Source organism: Platalea leucorodia (genome assembly GCF_965183815.1).
Source record: "Platalea leucorodia genome assembly, chromosome: 10".
NCBI classification, from domain to species: domain Eukaryota; kingdom Metazoa; phylum Chordata; class Aves; order Pelecaniformes; family Threskiornithidae; genus Platalea; species Platalea leucorodia.
In genome coordinates, this window is record NC_138832.1 from 11,388,843 (window position 1) to 11,410,804 (window position 21,962).

Here is a 21,962-nt window from a genome sequence, read left to right on the forward strand (position 1 = left end):
TAGATTATGCTCTCAATTGTTTTATGATAATTACTAAGTATTAGCATGTTTCAGAATTATAGTCTTTAAGGTTTGGGTAACTTTAATTAAAAGAAGCTGTCTTCGTATTTTTAAGCAATTGCACAGTGTATTTTTCACGTTGTTAATGTTTGTTTTTTGTCAGAAAATGAAATAAGTAATGTGATAAGAGCATTATGGCTTGTCTCTACATTTGCATGAGAATTGCAGTCTAAGTGGTAGTGTATCCATTGTGTATCTTAAAGCTTTATGAAAGCCACTGCAGTTTGCTGAATAATCATAGTAGCTATATTAAGGTGCACTTCATACAAAAGCAGGTTGTTTCTCATTGTTGCATGTTTTGAGGTTTCAGACTTAATGCAACACAGCATTCTCTACCTGATCGTAAACCATGTGTAAGATGAGAAACAAGCTTTCTTTCCCTTCTGAATTCTGACACCTGATTTGAACTCAAACCAATGTAATGTCCTAAGCCTGTCTCCAAACAGTTCAGTCTTTCAGACTTTGATAGTGATTGATTACTGCTTGAATATTGAACATATAATGGTTGTTATAAATTTTAATATACAAGTTCTAATATTTCTATTTTAAATAATTTAAAACAGTTCAGCTTATTTGAGATGTTCAGTGTTTTTTCAGTATATATTTGGTTCTCAGTGTTCACAGGTACTTCAGACCAGTAGAGATGCAGATCTACTTGCCGTTGACCTAATGTTCTTGATACTATTCTGCATTTCATTTTTTGCAGCTATGCCCTGTACTTCTCTTCTAGCAGTGATGATGAATTTGAAACGTGTAAGTAATAGCATACGTTAGTTTGTTTTTTGAAGGAGTATGAAAAGGACACATTTCTATCTAGTTATAGTGAAGTTGGTTTTACGCATGATTTTCTTTCATTGCTTCTGCTGCAAAATACATTTTCTCCTTGCAGTGTAGTGTTGGTAGTTGTATGCCACAGTGAGCGTCCTTGAATCTCATGTCTCAATCTTGGATGCTTTTTGCCTTGCATCACTTTTTCTTGTTGCCTCAGTTTTGTCTGTTCCCCGTCAATCACTTGCTTCCTTCTTAGTCTACGGAGCATCTTTGAATGCTGTTCCAAACATATGTCTAAACTACTCAGAATTCCCTCTTACGTGTCATGGCTTTCGCTGCATGAGTCTTAACCAGGCGGAAGGATGTTTTTGGCTTTTCATAGTGGCTCAAGGTCTTGGTAAGATGGAACTGAATACTAAATTTTACGTGGTGGCTTCTGCTGTGCATAACTTCCTGACTTTGTTTAGCCTGTGCATGCAAAACCTGATACTCATATTTTTCTTTTTGGCAATAGCCATTATGACTATCATTTTGTGCCAGGGTAGTTGAGTACACGCTGTTTTTTCCTATTGCAAGAGTTCTATTTAGCTCATTCCTTAGATGGACTAATCATGGCTCTACCACACCTCAAGTGGGTTTCAGACTGGTAAGTAATTTAAAGGTTTGTATATCTTGCAATATGTTTCTCATTATGTATTCAACATTTGAACAGAGATGGTAGAAATGGTAAGGCAACAAGTCGTATCTGTTTATTTTGCCTTTTGCGTATCACTCTTGTGTTAGTCCAGCTGCTTTTAAAGTAGATTTCTCATTACTTTAGAGTTCATGCTCTCCTCCAGCTCAGTGCCATGTGAATGATATTAAGGATTGTCAAGCCTTACTACTTACATCCACTTGAATTAAAATGTGCTGTGTGTAGTTCCTGCACTACCTCTGGGCTTTTAAATATGATAAATATTTCAATACTGTCTATTCATTAGGTCATTGCTCACTTTCCTATAATTTTTTTAAACTTAAATATTTGACAGTCTGCTCTTTTTTTCTACTCTTTTTGCCTCCTTCATCTAGGAGGCTGTTGAGGCTGAAGTCATGTGTCAGCTCTGGCATGGAAGGTAGCTGAGAGTAACTAGTTGGGGCTTGGAGCAGGATATTTGCAAAACTATTCTATTGCCATACTATTACTATAGAGACAGTTGTAGGGAAAAGTGAAATGAAAACAGGTGCTAAGAGACAAGAAACTAAAGAAATTCATTTATTAAGTAGCGAGTCATATTTTTCTGTAAGCTTTTGGTTTCCTGTGACCAGCTGTCAGCCTTATTAGTTTGGTGTTGCTTCATGGTCTAGGAACACTGTGGTTATGATCATCTAGGAAGGCTGCTGGCCATTTGTGCTTCAGTGAGTCACCTTGATGTAGTGGCTTGGAAGGCAGCAGATGCTGTGTTTACTTCTTTTGTAATGAAGGTAGTGGTGAAGACTTCTGGGTGCCTAAACTGAAAATAACTTATTACCCCAAATACTTCTTCAGCTTCAAGGTCTTGAATTCTTGCTCCCTGCCCCCAGCCTTGTGCTCCTCTTCAAAGACGACAGCACTCAGTCCCATCCTATGCTTTTTAACTTACAGTGTGCTGTCAGGGTAGCGTTCAGGTGTAGCTCAGCTGCTCTTCCTGGTACCAGAATCTACCAATCAGCCATAAAAGCTTTATGAAGCAAACCTATCTTCTGGTTTTGGGCTTATGGCATAGTGCAAAAGTTTATAATCCCACTGAAGTCATGCATGCAGCTTCAGATTGTGAGAAGAAACACTCCTTAACTGGTATTTTGGCCCATTGTGTTCTGAAGAAGGGACAGTTGTTTCCCTTCTCCCCAGTCTGATTTATGCTTCAATGAAATTTGTTCCCCTTCAACTTTAAAGGATTCTTATGTTTGTTTTTTTTTTAACTTTAGACTGAATATTTACTAGTTGCAAACTTTCCTCTTAAATACATAACAAAAGAAACAGAACCTTGTTCTTAATTAATCTTTTATTGTTTCAGTTTTAGCTGGAATGAAGACTCCCAAATCTTTTACTAAAAAGGCAGATGCAAGGTGGGTGCTGTAATTAATGAGTTTTCAGTGTTTTTATATTAGTTTTCTGTATCACATCTACTATTCAGAATACAGAAAAATGATCAAAAGTTTTAGTGATTCATAGGCAGATACATGTATAGAAGTGAGCGCAGACAGAACTGTTATGTGTTCAATCTGTATGTTCAGATCAAATGTAAAATGGGGTGAGTGGAGGTGTACGTGCTTTATTGCCATGCCTGTTAATGGATGTAGTTGGTAACATTTGCTGTGAGCAACTGATAATGCTATACTGGGTGGCTTTTTTGGTTTGCCTTTTTAGCAAGACAAATTTACTCTTCTATTTTCCTGCTTGTGCCTACCTTTTTCACATTATTTGCTTGTTTTACAGTTTGAAGGACTTAATTGATGACTCAGATGATTTCTTCTTGGACTTTAAAGTGAGAAAGAGCACAGCAAAGAATGGCAAGTAATTGTCCAACAGCAAATATGCAGCAGAAATTTGAATGGGTAGAAAGATAACGTTCATTGCTGAGCTCATAAATTTCTGAGGGAGCTTGTTAAACATAAGACCACTTGTCTCTTCCTTGAGGGTAACAGAGGAGAGGCTTTTCTGTTTCCTCTGGGGGTAAGAGGAAAGCGTGATCATACCGTTCTGACAGCTGTACGTTTTGAAGCATTGCTGTAGGTCTGCAGATACTGTGGACTATCTGCTAGTATTTGGGTCTGTGAAAAGAGTAGCAACTCATGGTTGATTAGACTGAGCTGCAAATATGGAATGATCATTGTGGAGAGAGGACTTAGGCTATGCAAAACAGCGTTCCTGTGGCTGTACCAGCTCATTCTGTGGCTAAAAGTCACTGGGTAAAGAAAGGAGGTAACTGTTGTTAAGCTAGATACCTTTAATTTGATGCAGATGTTGGCAATCAGGCCAGTCTTGCCTATGGGTGTTGTAGAGCCACAGATAGGGTCCTTTAATTTGGAGCTTCTTTAGCCAAGGTCCTATGTGTTAACACTGGCTACAAGACGCTCCGGCAAACCACGACTTGAGGAGTTTCAGTGCTTGTCTGAGCAGAGGATCCCTGTTTTCCCCAAGGGATGGAAAGTGCCTTGGTTTACTTACATTCAGAGCCTGGCTACAGGTATCTGGCACGCTTCTCATTGATATGAGTGAACTGGACTTTCCTAGAAGGAGTGAACAGGGCTCTGGAATTCTTGACACAGCCACTAGGCCAGCGGTCAGGTGACAGAATTCTAGTAGATGAGGGATGATAACAGTGATCTCATGTGAACCTGAAGAAGCTCTGACCCTGGATCAAGAAGGGCAGGATCTCTTGCAGCTGGTGTGAATGTCAACACTGAAACATGTATGCCAGCTGCAGACTGTAAAAAGCTAATGGAATCGTTTCTGGAGGGGAAATAGGGGAAGCAAAGTAGACCAGAAGCATCATTAAAAAAAAAAAGTCACCAATAGATCTGACATGATCCCTTGATCTTGATAGGTCAAATCTGAGAAGTCAGAAGCCTTGTTTGTTGGCAAGTGTGTGCTTTGTGCTGTAGGCTATGGTCTGATCAGCTAAGGCTGACTTTTTTAAGTCACCCTTCACTTGGTAGTTTTATAAAACTTTAATATAAAACGTTCAACCTTATTCACCAAAGCATGTAGCTTTTGGTGCTGGGAATGAAGATTATGCCAGTGCTAGCTACCTATTTGGGATTGGTGGGCCTGGTGGCTGAGGTATACATACCTGCGGTTTAAGCTACTTTTTTTTTTTTATACATCTTTCAGTGGCTTTCCATTTAGTATGATAGTATGATGGTAAATGAGCAGGGTGTAATAAGGAAAATGCAAAGATATCTTTCTATTCTTTGTATTTTCCTATCTTTCAAGGGATTTTTTTTTGTGTTAAGACAAAGGCAGGTCTCCTAAATCAAATTACCAAAACTTTAAGCTGTTTCTTTTGAATTGCAGCACAGAAGGATCTTCAGACCCCAAAGAAGCTGATGACTTCTGGAAAGAAAAACTCCTGCTGCCAAGAATTGCAGTATCCAGAGGCTTCAAGTGACACTGAAGATTCTGTCTTTGTAGAAAGTTCATGGCATGACTACCAAAAAGGGGGAGTGAAGGACTTGAAAGAGAGTTGGAGGTGCATAAAACTCCCACCTCCACAGAATCTGAAAGAGTCAATTTCCAGAGGCAGTCCAGACTTACTTGTTAGAAGGAAAGAAGCAAGCTATGAAAACAGTACAGGAAATAAAGTGCTACCTGCGGCACTACGACAGAGGACAGAGGTAGAATCAGATAGCTCAGATGATGAATTTGAATCATTAATAGAACGGATAAGGAAACAAAGTATACCCCGAAAACCAATCTTAAGCACAAGTAAAACTGTCTACCGGCCAAGCTCAATAGGTAAGCAATTGTTCTTAGCTAACTTGCAAGCTACCTATTGGCAGCAATGGTAGTGCTAATTGCCTCATTCTTTTCATTTGTGTGGCATATGCTTTAGAACCCCTTGTCTTGCAATTGAATTTGATGCAGTCAGAAATTATTCCTCTGAGCATTCTGAAAAGTGATTCTACTAGTCTTGTGGTATCAAGATTTAAGTTTTTCACTATCATTTTCCTATAATTGTAGGCATTTTTAGTTTTTAAAATTGTTCTGAAAACAAAGCTAATTGGTGGTTTTGAATGATGTTAACTAATTTTTTTATGTATGATAGTAGTTAATGTGAAGCTGTCATTTTGGTAAGACTGAAATTTTGAGCTGTTTAGATGCTGTTAATTTAGTATTTTGATTTATAATTGACTTTATTTTATTTAAAATACTGCTTATGATGAGAATTTCCTAAATCAATAGCTCCTTCTCTCCTTTGACTAACTGAAGTGAGCTCCAACTGAAAGATTGCAAAGGGGGAAGAGGACTATTGCTAAGTTAAGAGCAGGTGAAACAAATTTCTTTCTAGAAGAGTAAACACAGGGTGCCTTCCTCACTAACAAGGACTAGTTCAGGGCAAGGAGACCAATGGAAGAGGATAGCTGACAGCATAGAAATATGCCCTGGGAAAGAGCAAATTTTTTTTTTTTTAACTGGAGTATGTCAATGTGGTCTTGAAAACATTCTAGAAGTGAGCTGGCAGCTGCATTGGCTTCTCTGTGTATGGTTGAATAGTGAAAGGAGACAGGTGGCCCAGATCGGGCAACAGTTATAGAAAAGCCAGCAGAGAGAACATCTTCTGAAACCGCAAACCTTGAAGCGGTCCTTAGTTTCTGGTGTGAGGGACAGTCATTTTAGCAATCTGTGCAGACGTGGACTGGGGAAATAGGCAGCTATCTGATCAGAACTTGCCTGTGAAACAAATGACGTGACTTACGGTACACAACAGAAGGTTAGGATGACGTTTTTGTTCAAATGGTGTCTCTGCATTACTGCTCCCAATGTGCTGGTGATGCATTTTGAATTGGTGAAATGTCACAGAAATGCCTGAGTGAGGTCACAAATGCTTTTCCCTCCACTTCCTCTTAGCTGAATGTTTGAAAGTTTGGAGTCTGCCACTCCTTCATTGAATGGTAGTTTTTGTAGTATAAACAGCAAATTAACTTTCCATCAGTTGTAAAAGCCTTTGCATTCAAGTGTGCATAGTAAGAGTGTGTATGCTGAGGTGGAATATTTGACTTTTTTCACCATTGTCTGTTACCTGGTTGCTGACATCTGTGCTCCTGATTCTTTCACAGCATGTAATTGTATGACTCTTTCTGTTGAACTAGAAAACATCAAGCCACCCTGTGAAGATTCCCAGCCCTTGAAAGGGGAGGGAGTCAAGACACCAAGGCCAACTTCCATTTCACTTCAAGAAACACCTTCCAGGAAAATTACTTCTGCAAGAACTCCTAGGAATGAATTGGTCAGTTGCTCACAGTCAGCAAAGACAGAGAAAAGGTAATTGGTTCTCCATCTTTACTATGTTCTAGGACCATTATAGATGGACAAAGAGATGCTAAGCATTTTGCCTAGGATGACGTTCTGATTTTTCTGGTACCTAGAAACTTCTGCTACCAATTCAGCAGTTGTTAATGGTTAAGTAGCTGGCAGTCAAAGCTTTCAGTATGGGTATGACAGGAAGAATATAAGCTAATCTCCGCTTAGAGGAATTGATGACAAATAAATCTGACAAATGTCAAATCTTCTTTGTAAATGTTAGCTCTCTTGCTATTCCTTGTCTTGGCAGAGCATACTTCTGATGTGTGCTGGCCCTACAGATTCTACCTATCCAGCTGCCTGCTTCTGAAAAATATATCAAAACTGATTCTGTTAGTAATTCATGCCTTTTAACAAGCCTGGCTTGATATTTTAGACTTGTGTCCTTCTAACTTACAGAATTCATGTTTATTTTTCTATATGTGGATGCAGCTTAAGCTTTTCAGAAGAATGTCTTTTTCATTTCTAATAGCTGCCTTTATTCTGCCTTTTAGCCATGTGATGTTTTCTTTAGTCATTTTATAATTGTGTATACCAGTACAAAAGCTTTAAATGATGTCTTCAAAGCTGATGCTTTGTCAGAATGCTGCAGTATTGAAGTTAGTCATCCTGGTGGAATATCTGCTTCCCCTGAATGAATTCCCGAGGATTCCCAGAACATCTTTGGCTATGTTTCCCAAAATACACCTTTATTGTGGGTGATCACATTAGGACTGTTCATATATCGATCAAGTTTTGGTATAATTGTGGCTTGCTGTGTCACAAAGATCTGAGCCACCCTCTTTTCCTACTTAGGAGTCCTCATAATCTAGTTTTGTGAATTAATGAAATTTCAACTGCAGAACTGCTGCAACAGCTCTGCCCCTTCATGCCCCTGAAGGGGGAAGACGACAGTATAAGCATATGCCTCATGAAGGCAAGCTAGTGAAAAGAGTCAGGAGAAGTTTATGCCAGTGGCAGCATGCCAGAGACCTTTATTGGCTATCAAGTGGCCATTATTTTTCAATGTGATATCTCTGTACTTTGGTAAACTGCTTTATGGCTTTTCTTGCAGGCTCAGGGTGTGCTCAGTGCCTGGCTGTTTCTTGCAAGATCTCTCAAATCCGGCTTCCCACTACGTGAAGTATTTCAAGAAAAATAAAGAGGAGCTGGCACAGAAGCTCTACTGTCTGTATAATAGTACCATCTTTGAGCAGAAGGTTGGCTTCAAAACAAAAACTACAATTCTAAAATGCTGGTTAATATGTTGCTCCTCACTTTTTGATGTGATTGCTCTTTATTGCCTTCAGTTAGTACATGTTAGGCTTTATAGCAATGGCTTATGTTTGAATTAGTTCAAGCAATTTATTTGAAAGAGGTTTATCACCACTGTGATGCAGCAGTTTTCAGCTTGGCTTGCTTTCCTAGCTGTAATGGTGTACTATCCTTAAGTGAGCAGTCTGGATGGTGTCCAAGAGTCCTTGATGAGAGAAACTGCTACATGAGGGGCCTTGGATCAGTTTCATCTTTGAAGAGGCGACTGATATTTATCTTCATGTATTTTCTAGTACCTGCATGGTCATCAACTCAGCAGCCCAGGAATGTTTCTATTGCTGCCTCTGTGGTAGTAGACCCCAGCAAAGGCAGTTATGGCTTTCTGCTCCTAAAAGAAGCTCAAGGTTGCCTACCACTGTTGCTCATTCAGCTTTTACGGAAGTAACATGTACTAGTGAGCTCTACAGCGTTACCACGGCTTAATAGCTGGTTGTAGCACAACTTTCTTCCCTGCAGCTGACAGAAGGCAAGTGGCTGATGGATAAAAGTGCTTCCCTTTGTCACTAGGGCCTCTTGCCTCATGGTTAGTCATGCTACATGCAGTCTTCATTTATTCATATTGCATGTTCATGTCTGCCTTTCTGGGCCAGATTAAAAAGCTGCTTATCCTTTGAGTAACAGTTTTGGGTGAACCTAAAGCTTTAAGTTGTGTTTCAAACTGAAGGTTCAATTTCAGAGAACCGCTGCCCTGACCTTTACATCTTCTGGGATACTGGAGACCCTCCTCTGGTCAAAACATCCTTGAAAGGAAGGATGCTGCCCTCAGCAATTCCAATAGAATTTCCTTCAGGAAGGAAAATGTTTCTGTGCAGCTGAGAAAATATTGTCGAGCTGACCAAGGACAGGGTGAGGTCGTGATTTCACATAAAGCTGAGCTGAACAGGCTCACTACTGCTGAAAGCAAAATATCTTGCTCGCTAGTGCTTCAGCCCTGTACCTGTGCTGGCCTTACTACTGTTGGACCAGTTACTTAAGCTCATTAACTAATTTAGATGACAGAAAACTGTTTGTAAAAGAACAAAGCTAACCAACATAGATACGATGTGGGCTTATAAAACCAGGAATAGTACAGAGGGTAAGCAAGGGGTGATTATTCACCCTTTGCAGTGTGAAGGTGCATCAAATAAAAATGGCATCAAATAAAAATGGCAAATAAAAAATTGCAGGTTCAGAACAACCAAGGCAGATGGTACTTGACCTGTAAATTATTAAGCTGTAGAACTTCTGATCATAGACTATTGTGGATGCTAACAATGCATGTATATTCTTAAACATACGTACACACACACTCTTCCCAAAACACCAGAAAACAACTTTAAGGGCTATTTAATGTAAAGAACCACCTGTGGCTCAGTGAGGTGTTGTCTTGCAAATGACTAGCAGTTGAGAAGAGTACTTTTTTTGAAAAGGAAATGCTGTTTTATGCCTGACCTGTCCTTGTATTTTCTCTTAAGCAGCATGTGTTAGCCACTGTTGGAGGCAGAACAGAGGAACTAAGGGACTTTTTGTCTCATCCTGCATTGTGAAACTCCCAGTGTTGCTTACAGAAAAACTGATGATGGGAATAAGAAGCCATGGAGGGTGGGTTTGCATCTTAAGTGACAACAGTGTTAAGGACACTAATAGACATCCTGTACTGGCTTTGCAGTAAATATAAGGGGAAGCCAGAGGGCCAGAAGAAGATGAGAGGTAGGAGAGGGCAGATTACATGTACTGTTTTGTTTTTCAGTTACCAGAGAAAATGGCAATAATCTGGAATAAGAAAATGAGAAAAACAGCAGGATATTGTGTAACTGGGCAGACAGAAGGTCCTGAAGCAAAGCGTTATGCTCGCATAGAACTTTCTGAGAAAGTCTGTGACTCTGCAGGTAGGTAAAAGAAAAGATATGTTGATTCTTCTTTGAAAAAGCAAGTTCTAGAGATAAAAACATGAATCTGAGGCCTAAGAGATCTGGAACTGGACCCTGCTTTGAAATTTCATATTACCTTGAATATATAAATCCATTAATGGTAGTACTTGTCCTCACAACCATTCTAAGAGACTGGACAAATTTACAAAACGTGAGAACAGTGATGTATTCATGCTAACTGCAGTATTTTGTTTATATTATTGATTTGAAGATCTATAGGTTAATCTAATTCTGTATGTACTATAACGGCAATCTAAAATCTAACTTCTTCCATCATAGCTAGCCACCTTGTTGGTAGTATTTAAAGCTGGAATAAAGACAAGCCAGTGCCAAATTAAGTTCTTCTATGTGGTGGGTACTGTAACTTATTTCTCCCTCATCCCCTCCCAATTTGGGGAAATGAATGTTGCAGTTACTGTAGGAGAACCAGTTCTGTAATTAATAGAATATTTTGAAGTAAGCTTAATAAATTTGATTTGAGAGATACAACAGAGTACCCTGGGAATCTGCTTTTGAGGGCTTAGGAGTCCATGAATGCTGGTCAGTTTTTAAGAAGCACGGGAGCAGGCTGTAAGTCAAGCAAGCAGGGTGGAAGACCAGCTTCACTGAACAGGGAACTCCTCATGGAGCTCAAGAGGAAAAAGAAATTGTATTATCTCTGGAAGTGAGGTCAGGCTTCGCAGGAAGGTTACAGAGCTGTGGTTCATATTTGCAGAGAGAAGACACAGAAGGCCAAAGCTCAATTAGAGTTGAAACTGGCCAGTGCCATGTCAGATAACAAGGGCTTTTTTAAGTACATTAATAGCAAGAGGAGGTCTAAAGAAAACATTGGACTGATGCCTGTTGAAGATGGTCATCTGACTAACGGATGAAGAAAAAGCAGAGGCATTCAAGGCTTTTTTTTTTCTTTTTGCCTCAGTCTTTAAGAAAACTGACAGACCTTGGGCTGCCCAGTCCCCTGCATCGGAGGACCACGAGTGCAGGAACAGTGACTTTCCATTTGTGGACACTGAAATTGTCAGGGACCATCTGTATCAGCTGAATGTTCACAAGTCCATGGGCCCTGATGGGATTCAGCCCAGAGTACTTGAAGGAGCTGGCGGATGTTATGGCAGGACCCCTCTCGATCATCTACCAAAGGTCTTGGGAGTCTGGGGAGGTCCCTGCTGACTGGAAGCGAGCCAGCGTTATTCCAGTTTACAAGAAGGGTGTGAGGGAAGGGCATGTAGGAAACTACAGATCTCTTAGTCTAATCTCACTTCCTGGAAAAACTACGGAGAAGATAGTAGTGAGTACTATTGAAAGGCATTTAAAGACTAATGCAATCATCAGGCACAGTCAACATGGGTTCACAAAGGGAAAGTCATAGACTCATTTAGGTTAGAAAAGACCCTTAAGATCATCAAGTCCAACTGTTAACCTAGCACTGCCAAGTCCACCACTAAACCACATCCCTAAGCATTACATCTATCCATCTTTTAAATACCTCCAGGGATGGGGACTCAACCACTTCCCTGGACAGCCTGTTCCAGTGCTTGACAGCCATTTTGGTGAAGAAATTTTTCCTAATATCCAACCTAAACTTCCCCTGGTGCAGCTTGAGGCCATTTCCTCTTATCCTATTGCTTGTTACTTGGGAAAAGAGACCGACCCCAACCTCACTACAACCTGCTTTCAGGTAGTTGTAGAGAGCAACGAGGTCTCCCCTAAGCCTCCTTTTGTCCAGGCTAAACAACCCCAGCTCCCTCAGCCACTCTTGTGCTCTAGACCCTTCACCAGCTTCGTTGCCCTTTGGACATGCTCCAGCACCTCAATGTCCTTGTAGTGAGGGGCTGTCACGGGAGAGTGGTTAAGCTGCTTAAATGCACCACCACAGGGGCCCAAAACTGAACACAGCATTCAAGGTGTGGCCTCACCAGTGCCGAGTACAAGGGAATGGTCACTTCCCTAATTCTGCTGGCCACACTATTTCTGATGCAAGCCAGGATGCTATTGGCCTTCTTGGCCACCTGAGCACACTGCTGGCTCATGTTGGCTGTTAACCAACACCCCCAGGTCCTTTCCCGCTGGGCAGCTCTCCGGCCACTCTTCCCCAAGCCTGCAGTGTTGCATGGGGTTGTTGTGAGCCAAGTGCAGGACCCAGCAGTTAGTCTTGTTGGACCTCATACACTTGGCCTTGGCCCATTGATCCAGCCTGTCCAGATCCTCCTGTAGAGCCTTCCTACCCTCCAGCAGATCAACTTGGTGTTGTCTGCAAACTTACTGAGGATGCGCTCGACCCCCTCATCCAGATTATTGATAAAGATATTAAACAGGACTGGCCCCAGTACTGAGCCTTGGGGAACACCACTCATGACCGGCCGCCAACTGGATTTAACTTCATTTACCACAATTCTTTGGCCACCCAGCCAGTTTTCTACCCAGTGAAGAGTACACTCATCTAAGCCATGAGTCCTGTTTAACTAACTAATTTTTAAGTCCTGTTTAACTAATTTGATATCCATCTATGATAAGGTCACCCACTTAGTAGATGAAGGGAAGGTGGTGGATGTAGTTTTTCTGGATTTTAGTAAGGCTTTTGATACTGTCCCTCACAGCATCCTTCTGGACAAGTTGTCCAGCTGTGGGATGAGTAGGTTCACGGTGCGCTGGGCGAAGAACTGGCTGAAGGGCAGAGCTCAAAGGGTTGCAGTGAATGGGCCTACATCTGGCTGGTGACCGATCACTAGCGGTGTTCCTCAGGGTTCAATTCTAGGGCCAGTCCTGTTCAATACATTTATCAACTGTCTGAATGCAGGAGTTGAATGCACCATTAGCGAGTTTGCTGATGATACCAAACTGGGAGGTGCTGTTGACTCTCTTGAGGGGCAGGATACCTTGCAGAGGGATCTAGATAGATTAGAGCATTGGGCAATTACTAATGAGATAAAATTTAACGAGTCCAAATGCTGGATTCTGCACCTGGGAGGGAGTAATGCCAGGCACAATTGTAAATTGGGAGAGGAGTGGCTGGAGAGCAGCCCTGCAGAAAGGGATCTGGGAGTGCTGGTTGGCAGCAGGCTCCATATAAGTCAGGAGTGTGCCCTGGCAGCCAAAAGGGGAAGCTGCGTCCTGGAGTGCATCAAACACAGCATAACCAGCTGGTCAAAAGAAGTGATTATCCTGCTGTATTCAGTGTTGGTGCAGCCTCACTTTGAGTACTGTGTGCAGTTCTGGGCCCAACAGCTTAAGAAGGATGCGAAGGTACTTGAATGTGTCCAGAGAAAGGCAACAATGCTGGTGAAAGGGCTGGAAGGAATGTCCTGTGAGGAGCAGCTAAGGACTTTGGATTTGTCTAGTTTGGAGGAGGCTGAGGGGTGACCTCATTGCTCTCTACAGCTTCCTGAGGAGGGGAAGTGGAGAGGGAGGTGCTGATCTCTTCTCCCTGGTATCCAGTGATAGCATGTGTAGGAATGGTGCAAAACTGCGCCAGGGGAGGTTTAGACTGGGCATTAGGAAGCATTTCTGTACCGAGAGGGTGATCAAACACTGGAACAGGCTTCCTAGAGAGGTGGTCGATGCTCCAAGCCTGTCAGTGTTTGAGAGGCATTTGGACAATGCCCTTAGTAATTTGGTTTAACTTTTGGTCAGCCCTGAATTGGTCAGGCAGTTGGACTAGATGATCCTTGTAGGTCCCTTCCAACTGAAATATTCTGCTCTAATTGTGGAGAAAATTCAGTGCTCCACTCTAGTTGTTCCTGGATGAAAAATATCAATGTTACAAAAGCAATCAATGAATCTTGGTCTAAATAAAGGTGTTTCAGGTCCATTAAAAAAACCTAACAAAACAAAAAACCCCCAAACAAACAACAACAAAAAAACCCCAAACACATTAGGCATGCAGGGAAGTAACTAGGATGCAGAATTAGGGCTAATTGCAAAACTGGAAATGCACTGAGTAAAACCTTGTTTTGGGGTGTTTTATCTTATCAAAACATTGGTAATTCCAATCTCCAAAATAACTTGCATCTTAATAAAGAATGAGCGTCAAAGGTCTGAAGCAGTGACCAAGGATGAAATTCCATACTTCCTCATACCTGACTGATCTTAATGTCTTTTGTTTGCCTTACCCCAAGATCGTCTTCGAGACACGCTAATTCATGAGGCTTGCCATGCAGCCACCTGGCTGATCAATGGTGTTCGCGATGGACATGGACGATTCTGGAGATTCTATGCCAATAAATCAGCTGTAATTCATCCGGAACTGCCAGTAGTAACACGATGCCATAGCTATGAGATTAATTACAAATTCATCTATGAGTGTGTTCTGTGCAAAGCTACGTGAGTAATGTTTTAATCTCGCGCATGACTATGTATTAACTTTGCCTCTAACTTGGCAGCCTCCTGTGTCTAGAAATCATGGGTATCTCAAACTGTGAAGCAATTAGGATACTCTCTGAGTTGTCACTTCACATTTCCTGAGCCCACAGAACTTCACTACATGATTCCACGTGTTTGCTTCCAGGTAGTTGCAGTTACGGTTCAGAGGTCAGGACAGGCAGAAGTGTCTTCTGAGGGCCATTGCTGATGATGGAAGGTCTTTGGGAAGCAGTAAGAGATCAGAATATCTGCCTCAGTTTTGAAGGACATGGCAGGGAAAGGTCACACCCCATGTGGCTGCTCTCGCTTTTCAAGCATTGCTCAAATGATGTAAATTTGGATTCGCCTTCTACTGTAGTTAATATGGAGTGAACTTGTGAAAGTTTTTGACCACTCATCTCTGATTTCATGACCAACACTGATCCTACTATAGACTTTTTTGTAGGGGGTGATATTTCCAGTCTTAACTAAGTACTACTACATCAGGAGTAATACTTGTGGGCCTACACTGACAGAGCAATGACTGGATCTGGCACATCCCTTTAGAATGCATGTAAGCAAAGTACTAGCATGTGTTGCAGAAATAAGGCATTCCAAGTTCTTTTGAAATCTATCCATATTTTACAAAGTAACATCTTTGAATGTGCCATAACAATCTAGGTTTGATCTAAGAAAAAGCAGTCCACAAGGGAGTGCTAGACTTGGTATGGTGGACTGAGTTACTTTTCATATGCTCATCCTTGTAAAGGTACTGAGGACCATCTGATACTGAAAGAAGTCAGTTAGTAGTAACCGGAATTCAAAAGCAGAACAAGTACCCATAAAAACTGGGCACAAAATGTGTGATGGTAATTAGATATTAGAACAAAGTATCAGAGGAAGCTTTCTGGTTTAATATCTTGATGACTTTGAATTAAGACTAAACATTTTGACTAATCTTGAATTTTTGTTATGGTAGTACGAAATAAAATGTAGATACCAACAGTATAGTGATTTCTATTGGTTTAAAACTCTATAAAAGCTATAGTCAGTTTTCTAGTTGATCTTCTACCTCGTGGGCTCTTTTCAGGTTGTGCATATATTAAAGGAAGAATAGATGTCTGCAGCCACACAGATGTGAGCAGCACTGTGATGTGAAGGATTGAAGCTAGGACACAGATCTACTGATAGATTGCAACATTGGTCATCAGACTTCTGTCTTGCTTACTGCATTTGTGAAATGAGAACTATATATGTTGCTGAGATCAAGCAGAAGAAATAGTTGCTATAGTAATTTTACAGGTTTCTTACCTTTCATGGGTATGGGATGTGTTGCCTTTTCTGGAAGATCAAAGATGACCACAGGCTTCTGTATATAATGACCTCAGTCTCAGTGGGAGAGCATGAAGTTTTGTGAATTCAGTTCTGCATAGCCCAGGAAAGTGGCTGACAATGGTGTGATGATTTTTTTTTTTTAAATTTTTTTAAAAAAATCATTAGTATTTCTGTCGTCCCCCCCCCCCCAACTTTAGGGGCTTTTCTCTCTCAGGATCATATGTGCTACTTCCAGAAGCACTGGAAGGAAACAATATTTCACATATGAAAGAATCTTCCTGGAGTGTTTAATACGACTATGCAATGCATTAGTGGCTTAGATGCAACAGAGCATTGAGAAGATTTAATAGTCATGGCTTTGAGGAGAAGCTCCAAGGGGTAATTGATACATGGATTATGGAGGTGTTTCAAAATGTTGTAGCACTTCATACTATTAGGCTGAGAGGAAAAGAGACAGAGGAAGGAACGAAGCTGAAAAGGCAGTGGAAAAAGTTCTAGGGTAGAGAAATGTGTAATACAGATTTGATTGTTCCGCTGTGTGAAGTATGTAGTCTGTTTCCTTTTCTAAAATGCTAGCTTAGAAATCTGACCTAAGTAGCCTCGCAGAAGAGAAAGGAGCCCTTTCCCTCAAGTACTGTCTACTGCAAGTGTGAAATCGAAGTACTTATTTTCCCATTTCAGGATTGGACGTCATTCCAAGTCTCTGGACACAGACTGCTTCATGTGTGCATTCTGCGGGGGGCAGCTGGTCCTGAGTCAGCCCACTCGGAAGGATGGCACTCCTGCTAGGACACATCTAATGCCCTTTGCAAAGTATGTGAAAGAAAACTATGGACTTACTAGAAGAGAGCAGCATGGGCTAAGTCATGCAGAAGTCATGCGGAAACTCAGTGCTGATTTTGCTTTAAAAACTAGGCTTCAAGATTCCTTGTAATATCTCAATGCACTTCTTGATGCCACTTAAATTTTGTATGTAGTAGTAAATGAGCCTAACATGAGTGTAAGAATGTCTTTCAGAGGATTCCAGATAATGTTAATATTTTAGTATAAAATACTCCTAATAAAGAAGACCTTAAGGCCTTTTCTAAAATGAGCAAGAGTGAGCAAGAAGTAATGATGATAGAAAATCTATGGCGATGCACAAGTCAGGGTATCCTTCTTAGACTTCAGATAAACACCACCTGTGCCTGGGAAGATGCAGATCTAGGCCCTTCGTGGGACTGACTCACTATGTTTGTCTGGAATGTTCTGAATGGTATTTATACGTGCTGCTTCATAGCAGGTCTTCAGTGACTCCAGTGAGCAATGGATTTACTCTTTTATCTGGGTATCTGGTATGCTATAGACTCTGTATATGTGCTGAAGAACTGCTAGGTCTACATCTGTCTGGGATTGCTAAATGCAAGAAAAATCTAGGCCCACAAGCCAAAGTCCTCTGATTCTGTCTGGATGACTTCCAGGAAGGAAAAGGGGCAGACCTGAAGAAGGCTTCAACATGGGTTCAGGCATTCTCCCAGGGAGAGTGTCTTGAGTGATCCTTGGCTGTTTTTGTTAAAAGTAAGTGGTAGGTAGATGATGCCTCAGCTCTTAGAGAAAGCGTGAGTTTCTGCAAAGCTCTCTGGTCCTTAGTGAGATCAAAGCTCTCTCTGATTAAATTTTGATTGTAGTTGTGCCTCTATCACTGAAATTTCATAGAAGCTAAAATAGATGCAAGCGGTCAGGCTGAGGAAAGCAAATTCAAACACTTTCCACCATAGAATGAGAAGGTCTAGTCAGATGACTTAAGTCTTTCATGCAGAACATGACTGAATGTGTGTTACAGTGTTTGTGTCTGCTGTGAACAAATTGCTCAGGGGATTAGTAATTTTGAATAATCAATAAATGCCAATTTTATACGAACTGTGGCAATGAACCAAGATTCTTTGTTTCAATTTAACCATGGCTGTGTAGGTATAGTATGTGAAAGCTTTCTCCTAGCTAGTTTTGAGTTTCACATACAGCACGTCACCCTGCTTGCTGTCGAGAATACCTCTCCCTGCTCCCCACTTCCTGCCCTGCCTTTATCAATCTCGTTACTCTCCAACTGAAAAAGAAATATTAGCAGCATATGAAGGAGTTTGAGCCGCTTCAGAAATAGTTGGTACTGAAGCACAGGTCCTCTTGATACCTCAATTGCCTGTGCTGAGCTGGGTGTTCAAAGGGAGGGTCCTCTCTACACATCATGCAACTGATGCTACATTGCATAAGTGGGTTGCACTGCTTACACAATGGGCTCGAATGGGAAACCCTGACCACCCAGGAATCTTGGAAATGATGATGGACTGGCCAGAGGTCTGAAACTTTGGAGTGTTGTCAGAGGAGGTGACTCATGGTGAAGAGGCCCGACTGTATAGTAAATTACCAGCAAATGAAAAGTAATAAGCTGTGTCGTATTGTGGGAGGACATTGGAGGTGGAAAGCTGCTGTGTGGGATCCTACACAACAAGTCTCTGAGACTGCTGAAGGAAAAGGTGAATTGAGTCAGTTTGCAGAAGTCAAAGCCATCGAGCTGGCTTTAGATATTGCTGAATGAGAAAAATCTCTGTACTGACTCATGGATGGTAGCAAATGCTCTATGGGGGTGGCTACAGCAATGGAAGTGGACCAACTGGCAGTGCAGAGGCAAACCCATCTGGGCTGCTAAATCGTGGCAAGATATTGCTGCTTAGGTAGAGAACCTGGTGGTAAAAGTATGTCATGTAGATGCCCACTTACCCAAGAGTCATGCCATTGGAGAACATTGAAACAATGAGCTGGTGGACCAGGCTGTTAGAATTGAAGTGGCTCAGGTGGATCTGGACTGGGAACATAGGGGTGAGCTCTTTATAGCTCGATGGGCCCATGACGCATCAGGATATCTAGGAAGGGATGCAACATACAAATGGGGTTGTGATCGAGGGGTGGACCTGACCATTGATGCCTCTGCACAGGTTATCCATGAATGTAAGACGTGCACCATAGTCAAACAAGCTAAGCAGCTAAAGCCTTTTTGGTATAGAGGATGATGGCTGAAATACCAACATGGGGAAGCCTGGCAGATTGATTATATCACACTACTATGAACCCGCTATGGCAAGCACCATGTGCTTACAATGGTTGAAGTGACTACTGGATATTTGGAAACACCCTGTGACCCATGCCACTGCTCAGAATATGACCTTGGGCCTTGAAAAACAAGTTTTATGGTGATGTGGCACCTGTGAAAGAATTGAATCAGACATTTCCAAAACAACCTCATAAACACCTGGGCTAAGGATCCTGGCATTGACTGGGTGTATCACATCCCCTATCACGCACCAACCTGTGGGAAAATTGGACGATACAATGGACTGTTAAAAACTACACTGAGAGCAATGGGTGCTGGGACATTCAAGCACTGGGATACAAACTTAGCAGAAGTCACTTGGCTAGTAATGCTAGAGGATTTGCAAGGGTCTGTGACTGACCAATAAGCCCCTACAATGGTGGCCTTTGTTTTAAATAAACAGCTGTCAACACTTGAATGGATCAGCTGGTAGTGTAAATGTTTCTCTATGAGTTTACTACCAGAGTGTGAATGTCTCCCAGAGTTAGCCAGACCAGCATTGTGTCCTCTGCAGGGGAATTCCTGCTCCAATGCCTGAGCTGTCATAAGCCTAAGATGCAGCTAAAAGCATCCTCAAGACGATTTTAGCATCGACGATTAATTAAACCCCACAAAAGCTAAGACGCAAACTGGGATTAGATACCTCACTATGCCTAGCCCTAAATCTTGACACTTACCCTACCAAAGTATCTGCCTGAGAAGCATGAGCACAAATGCTTAAACCTTGTAAGGACTTGGTGGTGCCCCAAACTCACCTAGAGGAGACTGTTCTATAATTGGTAACCCATGATACACCCAACTGGTCCTTGCCAGGACAGCCTACATACTGCCGTCACCAGCTCACATCTCCTGAGAGTGTAACAGTATACTAGCCCTAGCCCTGCTAACAAGACAGCTCAAGGTATAGCTCATGGGGTGAAAGAAATGGGCTACATTTTCTAAAATAGAAAACTTCACAGGAGGGGATGTGAAATCATCCCTAGAAGGCAGATTTAGCAGTAAAGCGGAAAAATAGAGCCCCTTTAAGTGGGCCCTGGGCACATACATACTGCTGTCACCCTTCTCACAAGCTATAAGCCCTCGTAGCTAATGCACATATCAGCTGAAGATGGGGTAAGTCCCAGAAGGTGCACTTAGCTATAACCTGAAAGCATTCAGCTTATACCTGAAAGATGTCTGCCACCCACCAGATCATCTGAAGCCCAACTCTAGCCCAGGAACACCATAACTAGAAATAACCAAGAAGGGATGTAATCTTCACTCTTTGGTTTACAAGACCAATGCTTTTTTTATGAACTAAGTATTTTTAGTAATTGAGTATTTTATTTTCTAGGGCTCCAGTAATGGGAAAGAGGATTACGAGGATGGTGAAGTAGGCAAGGGAAGCTAGTTGGCTGATAATTATGAATGGGTGTTCTACTGGTTGGCAGCCCAGTTATGTTAGGATGAAGAGGTTGGCAACTAAGATTCAGAATAGGAGCTGAGAGGGTGCGGAAAGCTATTGTGTGTTGTTTGCATTTGTGGAAGAGTGGTCTTAGGAATAGGACTAATACTGAGGCAGCTAGGGCTAGTACTCCTAGTTTGTTGGGCATTGAGTGCAAGATGGCGTATGTGATAAGCAAGTTATCATTCTGGCTTGATATGAGGGGGTGTGACTAGTGAGTTTGCTGGGTTGAAGTTCTCTGGGTCTCCTAGTAATTTAGGTGAGAATAAGACTAGGGTTATTAGTTATCCATGCAAAGATAGCTGCTGCTCTAGAAAAGGCGGATCTGAAGGAAACGGCAGCTCCTATTCCTCCATCCCTTGCTGTCCCATGTCTCTGGGATGCAGCCAGTGTCCTGTAATTTGCTGCAGGGCTGACAGTGGCCCCAGTGTTTCCCTTGCAGTTGACAAGGATCCTGGGGAGGCTCCACATGCTGGAGGAGCAGGGCAATGCCTGACATCAGAAGGACACCCTGGTCTACTCTGTGATGATCTCATGGAGACATGGGGTACAAGGATTATGGCCCAAAAGGTGTAGTCCTAGGCTCTGCATACACTAGCAACCACCCTGTATGTTAGATGGGGTCAGTGATTGTGTGGGAAACTGTTGTGAAGAGCCCAGGTCTCATAAGAAATTGGTGGCTAACACAGGAGGTGTCTGTCCTGCAGAAAGCAATGGGAGACCCTCTGGCCCTTGGGCTGTATTCCAGAAGAGATGCAAACCCACGGTGTTGGGTGTTTGCAGACACTGGGTCCTGTTACAGTCTTAGGCTGTGGTGAGCTGAGTTCCCTGACCACGTCCCAGCTTGGACAACTCAGTTCTGACTTCATAAAAGTCCTCAGCCAACTGCTGTGATCTGTTCCTCATCTTCCACCCCAAAAGCTTATGCAGAGTGGTTGAGTGCTTTTAAACTGCTGTAGGCTTTCTTTTCTGTAGGCTTTCTTTTGCAACTAGAAGTCTAAGGGCAATCAAGAGAGACTTCAGGGCCTTGGGACAACTGGTTAAGGGATCAGGAGCACAAGTAGTGTTCTCCTCTATCCTGGTTGCAGGGAATGATGAGGAAAGATGCAGAAGGAGCCAGCAGATCAATACCTGGCTTCAGGCCTGGTGTCTCTGGCAAGATTTTGGTTTTTTTGATCACGGGTCAGTTTAGATGTCACCAGGCCTGCTGGCAACAGACAGGGTACACCTGTCTCAAACGGGGAAAAGGATCCTAGCACAGGAGTTAGCAGGGATCTTTGAAAGAGCTTTAAACTAGATTGGAATGTGGGAAGGGGTAAAACCAGGCTTGCTAGAGATAAGCCTAGGGGTGGCACACGAACATTTGAGGGACTGTGTGGTAGCGAGGTCCTTTGGTCTGCTGTCTCGGTGGAGATAGGGGATAGAGAGCCATGCAGCAGCAAAGATGCAAGGGCTATGGATGTGTTAGAAACCACGGAAGCACCTCAGAATGTTCATTTATGAACTAGGGCTTCTCCCCCCCAAAACGCGGCAGGAGCAATAGCCCAACTGAAGTGCATCTACACCAACGCACGCAGCATGGGCAACAAACAGGAGGAGCTAGAAGCCGTTGTGCAGCAGGAA

At 42.2% G+C, this 21,962-nt stretch overlaps 1 protein-coding gene across 9 annotated transcripts in view; it reads left to right on the forward strand.

Moving 5' to 3' along the window:
• GCNA (germ cell nuclear acidic peptidase) overlaps positions 1-21,962 on the forward strand; it is a gene marked incomplete at its 5' end in the record, with an annotated part of 30,867 nt that overhangs the window by 1,857 nt on the left and 7,048 nt on the right. The window contains 9 exons of one of the 9 annotated variants that reach the window (XR_014229409.1): positions 767-811; positions 2,865-2,916; positions 3,287-3,360; positions 4,868-5,308; positions 6,631-6,835; positions 7,929-8,073; positions 9,918-10,056; positions 11,018-11,386; positions 14,214-14,310. Coding sequence is in view for 8 of the 9 variants with exons in the window: in XM_082323473.1 (XP_082179599.1) it covers positions 767-811; positions 2,865-2,916; positions 3,287-3,360; positions 4,868-5,308; positions 6,664-6,835; positions 7,929-8,073; positions 9,918-10,056; positions 14,214-14,418; positions 16,453-16,705 (1,526 nt within the window). Of the gene's footprint in view, positions 1-766; positions 812-917; positions 1,478-2,864; positions 2,917-3,286; positions 3,365-4,867; positions 5,309-6,630; positions 6,836-7,928; positions 8,074-9,917; positions 10,057-11,017; positions 14,419-15,526; positions 15,843-16,452; positions 17,621-21,962 lie in introns of those variants that run through there. The other 8 variants (XM_082323475.1, XM_082323473.1, XM_082323479.1 and 5 more) reach the window with 8 other exon arrangements.